The 20,804-nt window shown below is 45.5% G+C and overlaps 1 protein-coding gene and 2 long non-coding RNA genes across 4 annotated transcripts; 2 read left to right on the plus strand and 1 right to left on the minus strand.

The window, feature by feature from the left end:
- The first annotated feature begins 1,032 nt into the window (after positions 1–1,032).
- LOC137312520 (histone H2A.J-like) lies at positions 1,033–1,483 on the plus strand. Its single transcript, XM_067979056.1, has one exon. It carries the CDS (start codon positions 1,094–1,096, stop codon positions 1,481–1,483), a length of 390 nt encoding a protein of 129 aa, XP_067835157.1. The 5' UTR covers positions 1,033–1,093.
- A 3,191-nt stretch (positions 1,484–4,674) lies between these two features.
- On the minus strand, positions 4,675–10,384 carry LOC137312659 (uncharacterized). The gene is made up of 2 exons (XR_010960779.1): positions 10,145–10,384; positions 4,675–9,243 (listed from the first exon to the last, which is right to left on the minus strand). It is a non-coding gene; the product is annotated as an uncharacterized lncRNA (long non-coding RNA).
- Positions 10,385–16,698: 6,314 nt separating this feature from the next.
- LOC137312374 (uncharacterized) lies at positions 16,699–20,241 on the plus strand. Of its 2 annotated transcripts, none has more exons than XR_010960704.1 (2): positions 16,699–16,935; positions 18,787–20,241. It is a non-coding gene; the product is annotated as an uncharacterized lncRNA (long non-coding RNA). The 2 variants fall into 2 exon arrangements; XR_010960703.1 differs by having other exon boundaries at positions 16,699–16,835.
- Positions 20,242–20,804: the final 563 nt, after the last annotated feature.

The raw sequence follows: 20,804 nt of genomic DNA on the forward strand, positions 1-20,804 counted from the left end.
CCGTGCGCCTGCTGCTGCCCGGGGAACTGGCCAAGCACGCCGTGTCGGAAGGGACAAAGGCGGTGACAAAGTACACCAGCTCCAAGTAAACCTCCTCAATATACTGAAAAGAAAATAAACACAACGGCTCTTTTCAGAGCCACCCACAGTCTCTCTGAAAAACTGTACCAACACCTCTATGGAATCATTTTACTGTCGATAGTTTGATACTCACTGTCTCTCAAACTTGTGCTTTTGTAATTTCACTTGAAATCTGGTCGATTCTCATAATCACTGCCCGGTATAATCTCTATCGTTGTTTTATTTAGTTTCAATAACCAAAAACGTGTCCCTGATGCTCTCGTTCCCGGTCATATTCCGCCCCTTCCCCCGCATCTGCCCGTTCAGAGCCGTTTTAAGGTCATTTCTTTCTCCTTTTCACGTTTTTTTGTTCATTATTCGGGAATATCACTTTCAGAACCGCAATCCTCTTTCAAGCAACAACCCTGAAACGGACTTCACACCGACTACAGAATAGTCTAAAGGCTCTGTCACTGTTCGACTTCTCACACCAGGAGTCTCGGCTCCGGTTTCGATCGCGCTGCAGCTCCTGTGAACAGGGATCAATCCACAATCTGTGGTTTGTTACTTTTACAAAGATTGAGCTGGGATCTGTCCCGTTACAAAATGGGACTTTATTCCCGCCGGATTGAAAGCGAACGGTGAATGAAGCCGGATTTTCACCGGATTGTAAAAGATTCTGGAAGTTGTGACTGGAAATGTGGAATAACAGAGTAAAAGGAGAGAGATTTTTAAATATTTGTCTTAAGGCGACATTATTTACTTAATCCGCTTCTTGTGTTACAAATATATTGGCGGGCTTTTCAAATTTCAATAAAACGGTTCAGTTCGGTATTTTCCGCCTTTTTCTCATTGCCGGCTATTGATTGGTGAATAAAACAGCTCTCTCACTTGGCTGTTCGTTGAACCAATGAGATTGAGAACAGATGAACCAATCACAAGTGCCCCCACTGCACTCCTCCAGAAGGTATAAGAAGGGCGAGTGCGGGAAGATTTCTTCATTCTTTGTGAAAGTGTTTGTGAGATTGTGGAAATGTCTGGAAGAGGAAAAACCGGCGGTAAAGCTCGGGCCAAGGCCAAGTCTCGCTCATCCCGGGCCGGACTGCAGTTCCCTGTGGGCCGTGTTCACAGGCTCCTGCGAAAGGGGAACTACGCTGAACGTGTGGGTGCCGGAGCCCCGGTCTATCTGGCTGCTGTGCTCGAGTATCTGACGGCTGAAATCCTCGAGCTGGCCGGCAACGCGGCCCGGGACAACAAGAAGACCCGTATCATCCCCAGACACCTGCAGCTGGCCATCCGCAACGACGAGGAGCTCAACAAGCTTCTGGGACGGGTGACCATCGCTCAGGGCGGGGTGCTGCCTAATATCCAGGCCGTGCTGCTGCCGAAGAAAACCAGCACTGTGAGCACCAAGAGCAAATAAAGCAGCTAAGATTTAATCTGATAACCCAAAGGCTCTTTTCAGAGCCACCCACTGTATCTATGAAAGGGCTGGTTACTGTCTGAAGAGACTGACCTTTTGATTACAGTTATCCCCGGTCTACGTTAATATATTACATCGCTACAGCGGTTAAACTTATGGGAGGCAATGTAAGTTACCGAGCACATGGGTGATAGGTGAACGGGTCTTGGTGGGAGTTAGGATAGGGGAACGGAGTTTTGGAGGAGTTGAAGTTTGCAGAGGGCGTCAGATAGGAGGCTGACCAGGAGATCATTGGAAGAGCCAAGTCTGGAGGTAACAAGGGAATGGATGAGGGTTTCAGCACCAGATCAGCTGAGGCAGGGGAGTAGACGCGCGATGTTTCGGAGGTGGAAGTTGGCCGTCTTGGTGGTGGAGCGGAAATGGGGTCAGATGCTTATCTCAGGGTAAATTGGACGCTGAGGTTGCGAAGTTTTATGATTCCGCTTCACACAGTGGCCAAGGACAAGTCTCTGTCCATCTCAGTCCTTGAATCCAGTCCCCACACAGGAACTGTCTCTGTCCATCCCAGTACCTGAATCTATCCAGTCCCCACACAGGACCAGTCTGCATCCATCCCGGTGCCTGAATCTATCCAGTCCCCTCACAGGACCAGTCTCCATCCATCCAGGTCCCTGAATCTATCCAGTCCCCACACAGGACCAGTCTCCATCCATCCCAGTGCCTGAATCTATCCAGTCCCCACACAGGACCAGTCTCCATCCATCCAGGTCCCTGAATCTATCCGGTCCCCACACAGGACCAGTCTCCATCCATCCCAGTACCTGAATCTATCCAGTCCCCACACAGGACCAGTCTCCATCCATCCCAGTACCTGAATCTATCCAGTCCCCACACAGGACCAGTCTCCATCCATCCCAGTACCTGAATCTATCCAGTCCCCACACAGGACCAGTCTCCATCCATCCCAGTACCTGAATCTATCCAGTCCCCACACAGGATCATTCTCCATCCATCCCAGTACCTGAATCTATCCAGTCCCCACACAGGACCAGTCTCCATCCATCCCGGTGCCTGAATCTATCCAGTCCCCACACAGGACCAGTCTCCATCCATCCCAGTGCCTGATTCTATCCAGTCCCCACACAGGACCAGTCTCCATCCATCCCATTGCCTAATTCTATCCAGTCCCATATTGACCCAAGCACGGAAAGGTATAGAGTGCCTTCCACACCGATTTATGTTTATTGAACTATTGGGCGCCTCCTGTCAGCTACAAATCTGAAAACTAAAACTCCCTCTTCCAACGGTCCCGGAGCGGCACTGATTGATTCTGTTATGATAGTGATTGTATTGGAACTGTACTGTGCCTCAATTATTGAATTTAAATTGTATTTTCCGCCTTTTTTTTCGAGCAATCCTTGAATATCAAGCCGGAGTCTGTAATGATTGTGTCCGAATTTATGTTCCGCATTTGATACTGGTGAAAATTTTAAAAAGGACCGTAACTAATTCCTGGAGGCGGAGCTAAAAGTTGCACGTCCGCTTGTCCGTCATTCTGAGCCAGTCTCCTCCCCTCCCGCACTTCATGCTCTGTCTGTCATTCAAACACTCCTCCCCGCCCTCTCCGATAATGTGCCTTTCTCAACCAGGTCGGGGCGGGCTTTATAAATACAGAAGAAAGGCGAGGGTTTTTCATTCAGCAGCGATCTGAGTGAAGAATCATCATGTCTGGCAGAGGTAAAGGAGGCAAAGGACTGGGCAAAGGCGGAGCCAAGCGGCACCGGAAAGTGCTTCGTGATAACATCCAGGGGATCACCAAACCAGCCATCCGCCGCCTGGCTCGCCGTGGCGGTGTCAAGCGGATCTCGGGTCTGATCTACGAGGAAACCCGCGGGGTGCTGAAGGTTTTCCTGGAGAATGTGATCAGGGACGCGGTCACCTACACTGAACACGCCAAGCGCAAGACGGTCACTGCCATGGATGTGGTGTACGCTCTGAAACGGCAGGGCCGCACTCTCTATGGATTCGGCGGCTGAACGACTCGACCATTTCCAACCGGACACAAAACAAAGGCTCTTCTAAGAGCCACCCACCGCCTCACAGAGAGAGCACTGACTTGGGAACTGGTGCGGAGTTAAATGGGGCTACGGAATAGTTTTTTTATTATAAGGAGTTTTCTGGAACACACAGTAACGTAACGTGGTATCGGCGGCGAGCTGCACCGGTTACTGAGGAAAATTTCCCTCATTGAGTGCACTGAATTGTCCAGGGAACGTTACAGTGAGTTTACCCCGAGCCGAATTCCCCACTCAGTGAATTGTTCCTTCACTCCATTCGCTCTGTTTTGGTTCTATTTATCAGTCAGATGTTGTGATGTGGGACCGGGGGTTTCCATGGGAGAACAGGTTGAGCTGAGCCGCTGTGATAAGGGCCCAGCTTGTGATATGGATTTTCCCTCTGACGGTTGTTTCTGACACGGATACTGAGAGGGTTTGTGAAATTGAACAGTTTGAGCTCAGTCATTGGGGACCTGGAATTACCACAGGCCCAACTGTCGAAACCAGCTATAAACAGACTACTTCTCATTGATTGCTTTGCTTGAAAACTAATTTCCTTAACCAATCGGAGAGACGAAATTAAGAAACGGAGCAAATGAGTGGCCTCAATTGACCGATTTTTTAAAATTTTGAAAAAGTCCGCCAATTTCAGTGTATGAAAGAAGTGAATTTACTCGGCCATGTCGTTTTTACACAAAGACTTAAAATCTCTATGTAATAATGTTATTCCGTATTACACGTCCCAAATTCCTGGCCCTGTTTCAAAAATATATTGTCTCTAACTTGCGGAATTAAACCCCAAATTTCACTTCTACCTGTAAAAGTAACAAATCACAGGTTATCGATTGATTCCGTTGCAGGGACTGAACAGGAACCGTGTGTCCTGAAAACGGAATCATTGACGAAGCCTTAAAATGAGCCGATTCTTTTCCCCAAGGCGTTCATTCCGGATTGTTACACTGAAGGGAACGTGTTGCTTATATGCGGGATATTAAGATCAGTAATTAATTATTTCAGAGACTCGCTCCACAGTGAGAAAGAGGAAGTAACTAAATTCTGATTCTCAGCCCTGAAAGTGGTGGTTAACGGGAAAACCGGGGGCGGTGTAAATCTGAATGAGAGCGAGATCAAAGCAAAAGGGAATTGAACGAATCCCGGACCCGTGTTCACTTTATTGGGCAGTAAATTCTACAGAGACAAACATTAAAATGGGGGAGTTTCACTGACTTTCTTTCAATTTCCCCACCAGATTCAAAGGATGATGATCGGAATGAATAAATTGACGACATAAGTGCTGTGGGCGGCTCTTAAATTAGCCGTTGTTTTTTTTCAGTACGTTGTGGAGTTTTACTTGGAGCTGGTGTTCTTGGTCACCGCCTTTGTCCCTTCCGACACGGCGTGTTTGGCCAGTTCCCCGGGCAGCAGCAGGCGCACGGCGGTCTGGATCTCCCGGGAGCTGATGGTGTGGCGTTTATTATAATGGGCCAGGCGGGAAGCCTCACCCGCGATGCGCTCGAAAATATCGTTCACAAAGGAGTTCATGATGCTCATGGCCTTGGAGGAGATGCCGGTGTCGGGGTGAACCTGCTTCATCACTTTGTAGATGCAGATGGAGTAACTCTCCTTCCTCGACTTTCTTCGCTTCTTGCTGCCCTTTGATGGCGATTTATTCACCGTTTTTTGTTGCCCTTCTTAGGAAGTGTTTTCTTCACCGACATTTTCAAATTCAATTTCAGACACAGCATCAACCAAAATCCGCTCCGAGTTCAGATTATACGGGCAGCCCTTTCATTCTGCCAATTCATTCTGCATCTGTTAGTTTCGAGTACTGTGTGTGAGTGTGGGATTCATTCTGTATCTGGTACTGTATGTGAATGTGGGATTCATTCCGTATCTGGTACTGTGTGTGAGTGTGAGAGTCATTCTGTATCTGGTACTGTGTGTGAATGTGGGATTCATTCTGTATCTGGTACTGTGTGTGAGTGTGAGAGTCATTCTGTATCTGGTACTGTGTATGAGTGTGGGAGTCATTCTGTATCTGGTACTGTGTGTGAATGTGGGAGACATTCTGTATCTGGTATTGTATTTGAGAGTGGGATTCATTCTGTATCTGGTACTGTATGAGAATGTGGGATTGATTCTGTATCTAGTACTGTATGTGAATGTGGGATTCATTCTCGATCTGATACTGTGTGTGAGTGTGGGATTCATTCTGTATCTGGTACTGTGTGTGAGTGTGGGATTCATTCAGTATCTGGAACTGTGTGTGAGTGTGGGAGTCATTCTGTATCTGGTACTGTGTGAGTGTGGGATTCATTCTGTATCAATTACAGCATGTGAATGTGGGAGACATTCTGTATCTAGTACTGTATGTGAATGTGGGATTAATTCTGTATCTGGTACTGTATGTGAATGAGGGATTAATTCAGTATCTGTTACTGTATGTGAGTGTGGGATTCATTCTGTATCTAGTAATGTGTGTGAGTGAGGGATTCATTCTGTATCTGGTACTGTGTGTGAATGTGGGATTCATTCTGTATCTGGTACTGTATGTGAATGAGGGATTAATTCTGTATCTGGTACTGCATGTGAATGAGGGATTAATTCTGTATCTGTTACTGTATGTGAGTGTGGGATTCATTCTGTATCTAGTAATGTGTGTGAATGTGGGATTCATTCTGTATCTGGTACTGTATGTGAATGAGGGATTAATTCTGTATCTGGTACTGTATGTGAATGAGGGATTAATTCTGTATCTGGTACTGTGTGTGAGTGAGGGATTCATTCTGTATCTGGTACTGTGTGTCAAAGTGGGATTAATTCTGTATCTGGTACTGTGTGTGAATGTGGGATTCATTCTGTATCTGGTACTGTGTGTGAATGTTGGATTCATTCTGTATCAGGTACTGTGTGTGAGTGTGGGATTTATTCTGTATCTGGTACTGTATGTGAATGTGGGATTCATTCTGTATCTGGTACTGTGTGTGAATGTGGGATTCATTCTGTATCTGGTACTGTATGTGAATGTGGGATTCATTCTGTATCTTGTACTGTATGTGAATATGGGATTCATTCTGTATCTGGTACTGTATGTGAATTTGGGATTCATTCTGTATCTGGTACTGTATGTGAATGTGGGATTCATTCTGTATCTGGTACTGTATGTGAATGTGGGATTCATTCTGTATCTGGTACTGTATGTGAATGTGGGTTTCATTCTGTATCTATACTGTATGTGAATGTGGGATTCATTCTGTATCTGGTACTGTGTGTGAATGTGGGATTTATTCTGTATCTTGTACTGTATGTGAATGTGGGATTCATTCTGTATCTGGGACTGTGTGTGAATGTGTAATTCATTCTGTATCTGGTACTCTATGTGAATGTGGGATTCATTCTGTATCTGGTACTATGTGTGAATGTGGGATTCATTCTGTATCTGGTACTGTGTGTGAATGTGGGATTCATTCTGTATCTGGTACTGTATGTGAATGTGGGATTCATTCTGTATCTGGTACTGTGTGTGAATGTGGGATTCATTCTGTATCTTGTACTGTATGTGAATGTGGGATTCATTCTGTATCTTGTACTGTATGTGAATATGGGATTCATTCTGTATCTGGTACTGTATGTGAATTTGGGATTCATTCTGTATCTGGTACTGTATGTGAATGTGGGATTCATTCTGTATCTTGTACTGTATGTGAATATGGGATTCATTCTGTATCTGGTACTGTATGTGAATTTGGGATTCATTCTGTATCTGGTACTGTGTGTGAATGTGGGATTCATTCTGTATCTGGTACTGTATGTGAATGTGGGATTCATTCTGTATCTGGTGCTGTATGTGAATGTGGGATTCATTCTTTATCTGGTACTGTGTGTGAGTGTGGGATTCATTCTGTATCTGGTACTGTATGTGAATGTGGGATTCATTCTTTATCTGGTACTGTGTGTGAGTGTGGGATTCATTCTGTATCTGGTACTGTATGTGAATGTGGGATTCATTCTGTATTTCTCAGTCTCTGGCACTGTGTGTGAGTGTGAGATTAATCATTTATCTGTCGTCTTTTGTGCACTTTGTGTGTGTGGGATTCTTTCTATATATTCAGTCTCTGGTTATGCGTGAGTGTGAGATTCATTCTGTATCTATCAGCCTCTGATACTCTATATGAGTGTAGAATTCATTCCGCATCTGTCAGTCTCTGGTACTGTCTGTGTGTGTGGGATTCATTCTGTATCTCTCAGTCTGTGTGAACTGTGTGTGCGTGTCGGAATCATTCTGTATCTTTCAGTCTCTGGTACTGTGTGTGAGTGTGGGATTCATTCTGTATCTTTCAGTCTCTGGTACTGTGTGTGAGTGTGGGATTCATTCTGTATCTGTCAGTCTCTGGTACTGTGTGTGAGTGTGGGATTCATTCTGTATCTGTCAGTCTCTGGTGCTGTATGTGGGTGTGGGATTCATTCTGTATCTGTCAGTCTCTGGTGCTGTATGTGGGTGTGGGATTCATTCTGTATCTGTCAGTCTCTGGTACTGTGTGTGGGTGTGGGATTCATTCTGTATCTCTCAGCCTCTGGTACAGTGTGTGATGGATTCATTCTGTATCTGCCAATCTCTGGTACTGTTTGAGTATCTGGGATTCATTCTGTATCTATCAGTTTCTGGAACAGTCCAAAAGTCAGGATTAATTCCATATCTGTCTTTTAATTGGAAATCAGCTTACAGTTTGGTGTTTGAAACTCTATCTTGTGTATATCTAAACCTATAAATAGTTTTCCCCATAGTAGTTAATTTTGAAAATACCGTGCACATTCGAATTTCTTGTTGCAGGTTTTAATGAGACAAGCTGTGTGCCCTTTGGACCAATATTAAACCTGTATCACAATGAACACTAAGGCAATTGATCCTGGATCTCAGTCTCAAACTTTGAGATTTTTGGATTGCTATACAATGTGCAGCTCAGTCTGCACTAATGGAATTGATATTGTATCTTTCAGGGTGTCACTGTATGAGACTTTAGCACTTCTATGTCATGTGTTGCTCTGGGTCTAATCGAATTGTAACTTTCAGGTTCATAAAATGGGTGAGTTTTGAACTGGTAACTGATTTTGTTTCTCAGGTTATACTATCTTTCAGCATCTCTCACTCTGATACTATATGTGAGTTTTGGACTTGTGTGTAATTTGTATCTCAGGTTACAGAATTTGGATGGATACTGCATCTTTTAATATCACAATGTGTGTGAGTTCTACTCATTATTTGAGATGAATCTTGGTTTACATTATTGGGGCTATTGCTGTATCTTTCAATCGGGCACCGTGTGTCAGTTCTATCTGTGATTTAATTTCTAGCTTAGGCTGCACTATTGTGAAATTGACACATTACCTTTCAATCTGATGGTGGGTGTGATATTGGACTGGGATTTGTGGATCTACCTGGCAGTTGTACTGAGTTGGGGTGAAATGGAAACAACGTCTGCCTCTCCTCCTCTGACTGTTTATTTGAAAGTGTGTCTGTGGTACTTGGGATCAGTGTGGGACTGACTACTTCTACTGTCTGAGACTGAGGAACTGATGACCGGTCTGTGTCTCTGTGCTCTGTGTGTGATAATGTACCTACTGTGTGTGAGAAGCTGGCTGCACTCTTCCTTGTGCCTCGGGTGGAGGAAAATCACATTTTTTCTGGCTCCTTCAAAAATTTGCCTGTAGAAAGAAAAAGTATCTCTTGTAACTACAGGTGAGGTACAAAATACAAAAGTGATCAGTTTAATGGTCTGTTAATGATCATTTTGAATATCCACAAATGAAAACCAGCGATACAAACAGTGTCGGTGTCTGACTCCACTGCAATACTGCAGCATGCAGCTTCTGCACACCATAGAAACATAGAAAATAGGAGCAAGAGTAGGCCATTCGGCCCTTCGGGCCTGCTCCACCATTCAAAATGATCATGGCTGATCGTCTAACTCAATATCCTGTTCCTGCTTTTACCCCATATCCCTTGATACCTTTTGCATTAAAAAATATATCGATTTTCTTATTGAATACATCTGAGGACGAGGCCTCCACTGCCTCCTCTGGTCGCGAATTCCACAGGTTCACCACCATCTGAGTGAGTGAAGACATTTCTCATCTCGGTTCTAAAGGTGCCAGGTATGTTGGGCTGTTTTAAAACAATTTCGTCACATCCAGACACAACAAAACACATCCCCTGCACTGATCCATGAATGGGACTACCGGATGGGACAGGGACCTTTGCACAGGCCTGGTTTCTAATCCCCTCTCCCATGGGATCGACCGTTCAACCGAAACCAAACAGCCGCTGTTTAAAATGTGTCCTTCACACTTCTCACCTAGTGCCTGCAATATATGCTCTTTGTATAACTCCCCACATCCTTACTGTCCGGCTCTGTTTCCACTCTTCACTGTCCAATAACAATAAACAGGGTGAGACTGGAACTAAACTAGGAACATTCACTACTGGTTTGGGGAGTGAAAGCAGCATTGATTTTAAATAGCAGGTTCTTCCCATTCTGTCTCCCTTACCCTGGACACACCCTGTACACACACAACCCGAGAATGACCTCTCCCTTCCCCCGCTCACTCCATGTTCCGGGACCAGTTCCTGATCCACTCCGCCTCTTACAAACAGCCCCCGGACTCCCCTTGACCTTCCCCCGGACTGAATGCCGATCTCTGAGCCCATCTGCGGACACGGTCCCGAAGCGATGAGCTGCTGTAACGAGGCTGCTCTTTGCTCCCTTCCCCCGGGGGCCGTGATCTCTCCATTCCCGGCTGTTTTGAACCATCTTCTTCCGCTCACTGAGGGAATGGCGCCCACAGGCCGAGCTGGGGGAGGGGAGCGCGCATGCGCTCTTCTGCTCGCCAACAATCAGCGCTGGGGGCGGGGCTGAGTCACGCATGCGCAGGTATCTGGTTGAATTCCCAATAAAAATCGATGGAAACTTTCCCCAGTTGGAATTTTTCAGAGTCTGATCAAAGGAAGTGGGGCTGGGGGAAAGGTCAGAGGGAATGGGGTCCACAGGCAGTGCAGGAACAGGCACCAGAATGGGAAACAGATGGGATTCCACCAGTGCCTAACGCTGGAATCCAGACTGACTTTACAATCTCTAACGATTAAACGAGATGTTTCCATCCCTGCTGTTTCTCTCGGAACCTTTTGATGGTAAAGAGCCTTTCAGAGATAAAGTGGGCGGCTGTGAAATGAGCCTATGTATTCTGTTCATTCTTGAACTCTTTACTGATAAAACTGACGCTTGAGGAAGAAACTGGAGGGAGGATTTCTCAAACCATTCCTGGAGAAAGCAGGAGGAAAGAGTGAGTCGGTGCATTTTCTGGGACGGTGTAGGATTAATATCTGACAGCAACAGTCCCAGATTAATTTAATCAGAGTAAAACTCTCGATTACTGATTGGAATACCGAACGACCTTGAGCTGCAAAACCGAATATAGTGCAACAGGCAGAAGAAGATTAAATGTGGCCCATTGTTTTTGATACTCTCTGCACTGTCACTGAGGGTGGGATTAATAATGTGTCTGCCTCTGGTATAATATCAGTGAGAGATGAGATTTCATCGTCTGTCTCTCCAATGGGATCTTTCTGGAAAAAAACGGAACTTTACAGGTCAGTCTGCAACTGATACTGTGGCACTGTATCTCTCCGCTCTCTCTCTCACCGTGTCTGTCGCCTTCTCTCTCCCTCTCGCTCTCTCTGGTGCTTTATGTGAAGGTTGGATACTGCTATTGAGCGTGATATGAACACACTGATAGGAAGTGTAAGTCTGACAGTGTCTCTCTCTCTCTCGCTAGTGCGGACATGAAGGTGGGATACTGTCTGATATAAAAGAGAGAGAATGAGATGTCCGGGCCAGACCTCACTCCAACTGGGGATGTGTTCGGCTCCAGTCCCAGTGCATGGACAAAATCTTTTGACAGATTCAGGGTGAGAGTCTCTGTGGGACGGTAACACTGGCGGAGAAATTCCGCGTCATAACTCAAACCGGAACACATTAGACTCTCCAAATGTTTGTAAGGTGTTTGTAAACTGCTGAACCCGTCTGGGTGGGGATGTGGGGAGTTAGAACAGGGAAACAGACTGAAGTGGAGGAGCCGAGTTGATTGTTATTGAATGCAATGTATTCAGGCAGGAACATTACTGACTTTGCATTGTAACGTGGCTTATTTAAAAGCTCCGGGTGTGTTGGAATCCTTGAATATGCATTTGGACAGTTACATGGGTAAGATGGGTATAGAGCGATATGGGCCAAGTGCAGGCAATTGGGACTAGCTTCGTGGTATAAACTGGGCGACATGGACATGTTGGCCCGAAGGGCCTGTTTCCATGTTGTAAACTTCTATAAGTCTATGATTCTACAATATGAAGCCCGAGTTTGTAAGTGTTTGTGCGGAGCGCTGTGTTTCGGTTCGATTATCGTTAGAAATCGGTTGTCGGAGAGAACTGGAGGTGGAGCTGGAAGATCAGTGTCCGCCATCTGCTCTGTCTGTTACTCTGGCCCCGCCCGCTTTCCCTGTTTAATCCCCCATATGGAATCAAAGCGGGTTGATGGACTCGAAACACGGTTTACTTGTTAACAGGACGAAAGGTGAGTAATGTGTCTGATCTCCTCGGCACCAGACAATTCACTGTTATTTGTATCTGTACAAATTTACATCTCAGTGATTCCCCAGTGAGTTTGATGCGTGATGTAAATGATCCAACAGAATAGAAGAGAAACGGAGCCAAGCGCTGAATTCCACAGATGTGGAAAGGTTTGTCGAGCAGTTCTGGTGATGCTTTAAGAGCCCAACATGGCAAGTAGTTTAAATAAATAAAATAAATTTGGTGATGCGTGGACTGGTTCTACAGGTAACCGTTTAAAGTACCGGACTGTGGTCGGTGCCCCGACTCCAGTCCCATTAATTCCTCACCTCGCCTACAACGAGAATAAAGCAGCTCAAAGCCACACCAGGAGCATATCAGCGTCTCCGTTCAGCCAGTAACCACCACTTTCACAGATACAGTGGGTGGCTCTGAAAAGAGCCTTTACATCGAGTTACTTCGGAACTACGGCGCAGAAACAGGCAATTCGGCCCAACTGGTCGATGCCAGTGTTTATTCTCCACACGAGGCTCCTCCCTCCCTAATTCATCTAACTCCATCAGAATACCCTTCGATTCCTTCCTTCCTCATGTGTTAATCGAGCTGCCCCTTAAATGCACCTGTGCTATTTGCCTGAGCTACTCCTTTTGGTAGCATTTTCCACATTCTAACCACTCTTTGGGTAAAGCAGTTTCTCCTGAATTCCCTATTGGATTTATTAGCGACTATTTTATATTTATTACCTCTAGTTTTGGACTCCATGCAAGTGGAAACATTTTCTCGATGTCTACCCTACGAAACCCCATCGGAAGACCTCTATCAGGTCACCCCTCAGCCTTCTCTTTTCTAGAGAAAACACCCCCAGTCTGTTCAGCTTTTCCGAATGAGAATATCCTCTCATTTCTCGAATCATGAGAATTTCTTTTGCACCTTCTAAGCCCTTTATATAATATGGAGACCAGAACTGTGCACAATACTCCGAGTGTGGTCTAACCAAGGTCCCATACAATTTTAACATAACTTATTTTCTTTTCAATTCTATCCATCTATAAATGTATCCTAGTGTTTGATTTGCCTTTTTATGACCATATTAACTTGCGTCGCTACTTTCAGTAATTTGTATATATGTACCACTAGATCCATTTGCTCCTCTATCCCGCTCACCCTCACTGACATTCTATCGTTGAACTGCTGTAATATTGTCCTTTATTAATGTTGCTACTCCTCCTCCTTTCCCTATTTCCCTTATTGTCCAAGCAGTATGTGACTTCCTTATTCTTCATTCTGCAACTTTATTAATGTTCTCTTGCATTTTGATGCATTCTTCCTTTGTATTAACTATATCCCCCAATTTGTTGTCGTCCACTAATTTTGAAATTGTACTTCCGATTCTCGAGTCCCGAATTTTTAATGTAAATTGTGAACAACAGTGGTCCCAACACCGATCGCTGTGGAAATCCACTTCCCACCTTTTGCCAATCTGAGTAACTACCCTTAACCTCTATTCTCTGTTTTCTTTTTTGTTGCCAGCTTGCAAACCATTCTTCCACCTGTCCCCTGACTCCGCGTGCTCTGAACTTAGCCATGAGTCTCCAACGCGGTACCTATCAAAGGCCTTCGGAAAATCCAAATATACTGCATCTACGACATGAACCTTGCTCTCCATGGGTCTTTCAGAGTGTTTACACTGCCCGCTCACCCTCACTGACATTCTATCTTTGAACTGCTGTAATATTGTCCTTTAGTAATATTGCTACTCCTCCTCCTTTCCCTATTTCCCTGTCCTTTCTAAATATCTTATAGACTTGAATATTAAGCTGCCATTCGTGCCCAGCTGGTAATCCGGTCTCTGTAATGATTTAATGTAATTATTTAATTTTACTCAATGGCTGATGTGAGCTGCGGGAAAATGTATTTCCAGCCGGTCAAGTATTGCAGGTATCGGCTGTCTCTTCAGTCCGATGTCAGGTGAAGAATCAATGTCTGTTGTGTAATTTTCGTCGATTGGGGGTTGGCGACATCTACTGGGCGGAAACGGGAACTGCAACAGAGCGAGAAAGGATCCGTCAGAAACCGGTTAAAATGAAGAACAAAATTCAACAGCCTGCAGTGTCTGTTCAGGGTTTGAGGTTTCGGAGCAATTTGCTTGTCTTTGATTGCCAGCGATGGTGCTATAGTAGTGAACATAGCTGCCTTCCAAGCAATTGACTCGGGTTCGATTCCCAGCCATCGCATTTCAGTGTTTTTATTAATTTATATGCTTCATTAAGATTGCCAGCGAATTTGTTGGCGTTCAGTTGGATATTGTTTCAAAAATATAAACTGTTAGAATTATAGCAAAATGTTTTCAACGTTAATTTATTTTCCCTATAGAAGGAATAGAGGACAAACATACTGGAAATAGTGAGCTACCAAGGGTCTTCTGAGAGTGAGAAAGGCAAATGATATGCTAGCTTTTATTGCAAGGGTGTTGCAATATAAGAGTAATGAGGACTTGCTGCAATTGTACAATGAGGAGATATTGTGTAAAATTGGCCTGTATTCGCTGGAGTTTAGAAGAATGAGAGATGATCGCATTGAAACGTGTGCAATTTTTCGACGGCTTGAAAGGGTAGATGCGGAAAGGCTGATTCCCTGGCTGGAGAGTCAAGAACTTGAGGTCAGAGAATCAAGATAAGGGGTCGGCCATTTAGCATCGACATGAGGAAAAATTTCATCACTCAAAGGGTTGTGAATCTTTGGAATTCTCCACCCCAGAGGGCTGTGGATGCTCAGTCGTTGAATGTTTTCAAAGCTGAGATCGATAGATTTTTGGACGCTAATGGAATCAAGGAATATGTGGATCGGGCGGGAAAGTGGAGTTGAGGTCGAAGATCAGCCATCATCTGATTGAATGGTGGAGCAGGCTTGAGGGGCCGTATGGCCTACTCCTCCTCCAATTTCTTATGTTCTTATGTAGAGAGCCTTATATCCAAGTCTGCTGATGAAACTAAGTTAGGTGGCACCGTAAGCATTATAGATGGGAGCAGAAAGTTGCAAAGGGACATTGACAGATTAAGTGAGTGGGCAAAACTGTGGCAGATGGAGTTCAACGTGGGGAAGTGTGAGGTCATCCACTTTGGACCATGAAAAGATAGATCAGAGTATTTTCTAAATGGGAAGAAACTAGGAACTGTGGGTGAGCAGAGGGATTTATGAGACCAAGTACAGAATTCACGAAAAGGTGCAAAAATAAGTTAAAATGGGAATGGTATTTTGATGTTTATCTCAAGGGACATGAAATAAAAAGGAATGGAAGTTATGTCATAGTTATACAGAGCTCTGGTTAGACCTCATTTAGTTTTGGGTACTGCATCTCTGGTAGGATATGAACATATGAAATATGAGCAGGTGTAGGCCATACGGCGCCTCGAGCCTGCTCCGCCATTCAATCGATCATGGCTGATCTTGAAGCTCATCTCCACTTTACCGGTCTATCCCCATATCCCTTGATTTCCTGGTCCAAAAATCTATCAAACTCAATATTGAATACACTAAACGACTGAACATCCACAGCTCTCTGGGGTGGAGAGAACAGCATCAATTAAGATAAAGCGAATGAAATGAAATGTGTCATACAGTTACATCTCGCTGCTCTGTCTGACCATTTTGATCGCTACTTCCCTGGAGAGGGATTTGAAAATTTGATGGAAAAGCGTTAGGTGAAAGATCCTTTTGGTTTCTAAAATCCTGAATCAATAAAGAAGCTAAACTTGATGCCTGAGCAAGAAAACGAGCTGGTGCGACTTACCTGTGATACGCACTGAAAACACGCCACAAGTCATTCAGTTTGTCATCTTTTTCGATCAGTGCTTTCAAAGAATATGCTCTGTTAAGTCAGATTAGTGTTATGTTGTTGCTGCCGTTCACAACAACCTACATGTGCGAACTGGAATTTTCGACTTTAACAAGAATAAAAACAAGAGCAAGAAACCTAATATGCGTGCAGCGCTTTCATCTTGTGATCCAGATTGGGACGAGATCATGAACAACAGGCAGACCCATCCGTCACATTAAGTAAGTGCAACTCAACCTGACCGTTTTCTTATTGTATTTATACTGTACTTAAAATGTTTTTCAAGGAACGTCGAAGTCTAATTTTAGTTATTACTTGAAGTGAAATGCAGAGTGAGCATGGACTGACCTTTATTGGGATTTGATGAAAGCTCCAGTCAGAGGATATTATTGTTTTGGGTCCCTGGGGGAAGTGTTTTTCTTCCACTGGATCACGAGAAAAATAGTTTAAGAAACACTGTTCCACATTGTACCGTGAGTGTCTGTTCAGCAAAACGGCTCTGAATTCCTCAGTCTCTATTTCTCGATACGGTTCTGTGCGCAACTTGGCAATAAAACACTGATCGACACCCGGCGAGCAATGGCGGCCGCAGGCCCCACAATCCCCCGCGCCCCAGAAACCCCTCTATCTCTCCAACGCGGTGATTTCCTGGTCAGGCTGCGCATGCTACCCAGGCCCGCATTGTATTTTGGGAGCGCGTCGCTCCTGTGGTTTGTCTCGAGTCGGACTCGGTGGAAACTGGAGAAGAAACCGGGAAGCGGCGGGACGGACGGGGGATGCCGCCTGTCGGGCCCCGAGCCCCACTCGGTGTTGCTGAGACTCCGCTCAGTGTAAATGCAGGTTGTTGTTGAGCTGCTCCCGTTGGCCTCCGCGTTACCGGACAGAATCATCCAGGGACGGTGGCGATGCTGCTCCCCATGGTAGAAATGCTGACAGCTCGGTATATCGTCTCACAAGTACAGAATTACCACTTGGCCGGGTACTGGAGGGTAAACAGTGACTGGGCCCGAACCCCAACATCACGCAGCACCTTCAGGAGAGAAAGGGAGAAAAATAGAGGCTGCGATGAATCTAGATTTCAAACAGCGAGGACGTGTCAAGGATGGAATGTGTGGGACGGGGGCTATACAGCTTAATAGGGGCAAGGAGGGAGAGTGTGTTGGACGGGGAATTTACAGCTTAATAGAGGCAAGGAGGGAGAGTGTGGGTCGCGGGATTTACAGCTTAGGAGGTGCAAGAGCGGAAAGAATGTTCCAGAGAAACCAGAACTGTCTGTTGAGAATTTCTAACCTGTACTTACAGTGATGATTTTTGTAAATGATGAGGACAGATGCATAGACTAGCCTTGTATTGTCTTGAATATGCAAGATTAAGGTGTGATCTAATTGAGGTGTTGGAGAAGATTAAAGGATTTTATGGGGTAGATAGAGAGAAACTATTTCCTCTGGTGGGGGAGTCTAGCACAAGGGGGAATCACTTCAAATTGGAGCTAGGCCTTTCAGTGGTGAAGTCAGGAAGCAATTTTTCACACAAAGGGTAGTTGAAATCTGGAACTCTCTTCCCCCTGAAAGCTGTTGAGGCTGGGGGTCAATTGATAATTTCAAAACTGAGATTGATATATTTTTGATTGACAAGGATATTAAGGGTTATGGTATCAAGGCGGGTGGATGGAGTTAAGATACAGATCAGCCATAACCTAATTGAAGGACGGAACAGGCTCGTGGAGCTGAATGGCTGACTCTTGTTCCTATATTGCTAAATGCAGCCATCAGTAATGAGGATGTGGATGGCAAGGGCCTTGTTCACAGTTGAAAGGACATCTGGAGGGAGATGTGGAGAGAGGAGGTGACTGATCAGGGAGTGTCTGTCAATGAAGTCGAAATGGTGACGAGGTAGGGAGTGTTTCTAAATGAAGGATAACTGATGATGGGTCAGGGAGTGTCTGCAAACGAAGCAGAAAGGATGACTGGTCAGGGAATATCTGTAAATGAAGGAGAAATGGTTACGGGTCAGGGAGAGTCTATAATTGAAGTAGAAATGATGATTGGTCAGGGAGAGATGGTGACTGGTCAGGGAGCCAAAATCACCAAAAGTGGGAGATATCACAGATGGACAACTGACAGGCAGCTATAGGGAGCGACATATTGTCGAAAAGAGGATGAGAGCATAAACACCCAGCCAGAGTCAGCACCTTCAGTGGAGGACAGGGTGGGGAACCAGTGAGTGGCTGGGTTTAGTTCCACACTCACTGGTTCCCCTCCTTCTCCTCCCCCGAAGGTTCCGACTCTGGCTAGCTTCAGTTCTACAGAGTCAGGACCTTCAGGGGAGGAGAGGGAGGGGAACCAGTGAGTGTAGAACTGAACCCAGTCAGAGTCACGCACTTCAGGGGAGGAGAGGGAGGGGAACAAGTGAGTGTAGAACTGAACCCAGTCAGAGTCAGGACCTTCAGGGGAGGAGAGGGAGGGGAACAAGTGAGTCTCGAACTGAACTCAGTCGGAGTCAGGTCTTTCAGGGGAGGAGAGGGTGAGGAACCGGTGAGTGTAGAACTAAACCCAGTCAGAGTCAGGACCTTCAGGGGGAGTGAAAACATAAATAGAAGGAAAAATGTTGGAGATGGTGCGATGGGTTTGGATTTCAGCAGAGGGAGGAGGGTGAGTGTGAGGGGCGGGGATTTACAGTCTGGGGGAATCAGCGGGAAGAATGTTGCATAGAAACTGGAATTGCCTGTTCTGAATTTCTATCCTGTATTCGCTGTATTCACAGTGAGGACTTTTGTCATCTCCTTTTACAGGGTATTAGAAGGGGAGGATTTGCAGATGGGAAACTCAAACCAAACATCACATCAAGATCTGACAGTCACTCGATTCACCAGCACCTGAAGATCATCTGCCTTTGAATATAGAAGGAGGAATGTTTGTCTGTTCCGTCTCTGAGAAGAGATTTCAAACATCAGTGCAACTGGAAAAACACCGAGACACACACACCCGAGTGAGAGTGTTCCAGTGCACTGACTGTGGAAAGAGCTTTAACCAGTCACATAGCCTGAAAAAACATCGCACCATTCACAGTGGGGAGAAACCGTACACGTGTTGTGTGTGTGGACGAGGCTTCAACTGATCATCCAACCTGGAGAGACACAAGGACACCCGGACCACGGAGAAACCGTGGAAATGTGGGGATTGTGGGAAAGGATTCGGATTCCCGTCCCTTCTGGAAACTCATCGACGCAGTCACACCGGGGAGAGGCCGTTCACCTGCTCCATGTGTGGGAAGTGATTCATTCAGTCATCCAGTCTTCTGACACATCAACTGGTTCACACTGATAAGAGACCTTTCAAATGTTCTGACTGTGAGAAAGAGCTTTAAAAGTAAAACGGAACTACTTACACACCAACGAGTTCACACTGCGGAGAGGCCGTTCACCTGCTCTGTGTGTGGGACGGGTTTCACTCTGTCACCCAGCCTCACTGAACACCAACTTGTTCACATTGATAAGAGACCCTTTAAATGTTCTAACTGTGAGAAGAGCTTTAAAGGAACAAGTGATCTGCTGACACACCAGCGTGTTCACACTGGGAGAGGCCGTTCACCTGCTCCGTGTGTGGGAAGGAATTCACTCAGTCATCCAGCCTACTGATGCACCAACGTGTTCACACTGGGAGAGGCAGTTCACCTGCTCCGTGTGTGGGAAGGGATTCACTCGTTCATCCAAACTCATTGAACATCAACTTGTTCACACTGATAAGAGACTTTTCAAATGTTCTGACTGTGAGAAGAGCTTTAAGTGAAAAAAAAACTGCTGACACACCAACGGACTCACACTGGGGAGAGGCCGTTCACTTGCTCGCTGTGTGGGAAAGGATTCACTCAGTTATCCAGCCTCATTAAACATCAACTTGTTCACACTGATAAGAGACCCCTGAAATGTTCTGTCTGTGAGAAGAGCTTTAAAACAAAGTGGAATCTGCTCACACACGAACGTATTCACACTGGGGAGAGGCCATTCACCTGCTCTGTGTGTGGGATGGGATTCACTCAATCATCCCACCTGCTGAAACACCAGCGAGTTCACATGTGACTGCAGGGGTTGGATTCTGCTGCTATCGCTGCTGTTAATCACATCCAGGATTGAACCATGTTCATTCTGACACTTGGGGTTTGTTTCTGATGTTAATAACCCCTTTAACTGGGCTGGAGGTTAGTATTCTGTACAAGAGTCAAATAAATCAGCGTTCCTTTAAAGACAGTGTGTCTAGTGCTTGATATCTTGATGATAAGACAAGCTGATTGAAGATTATTATGAGGTGAGTAGAATCCATCTTATAACTGGGTTCCTATACATTTTAAAAGATGGTTATACAAGACGTCCAAGTCTGACAGGACAGAGTGTCCCAGCACTGACTGTGTGTATGACAGGACAGACTGTCCCAGCACTGACTGTGTGTATGACAGGACAGACTGTCCCAGCACTGACTGTGTGTGTGACAGGACAGACTGTCCCAGCACTGACTGTGTGTATGACAGGACTGAGTGTCCCAGCACTGACTGTGTGCATGACAGGACAGAGTGTCCCGGCACTGACTGTGTGTATGACAGGACAGGCTGTCCCAGCACTGACTGTGTGTATGACAGGACTGAGTGTCCCAGCACTGACTGTGTGTATGACAGGACTGAGTGTCCCAGCACTGACTGTGTGTATAACAGGACTGAGTGTCCCAGCACTGACTGTGTGTATAACAGGACTGAGTGTCCCAGCACTGACTGTGTATATAACAGGACTGAGTGTCCCAGCACTGACTGTGTGTATGA

Source organism: Heptranchias perlo, unplaced genomic scaffold (genome assembly GCF_035084215.1).
Source record: "Heptranchias perlo isolate sHepPer1 unplaced genomic scaffold, sHepPer1.hap1 HAP1_SCAFFOLD_43, whole genome shotgun sequence".
In the NCBI taxonomy this organism is placed as follows: Eukaryota; Metazoa; Chordata; class Chondrichthyes; order Hexanchiformes; family Hexanchidae; genus Heptranchias; species Heptranchias perlo.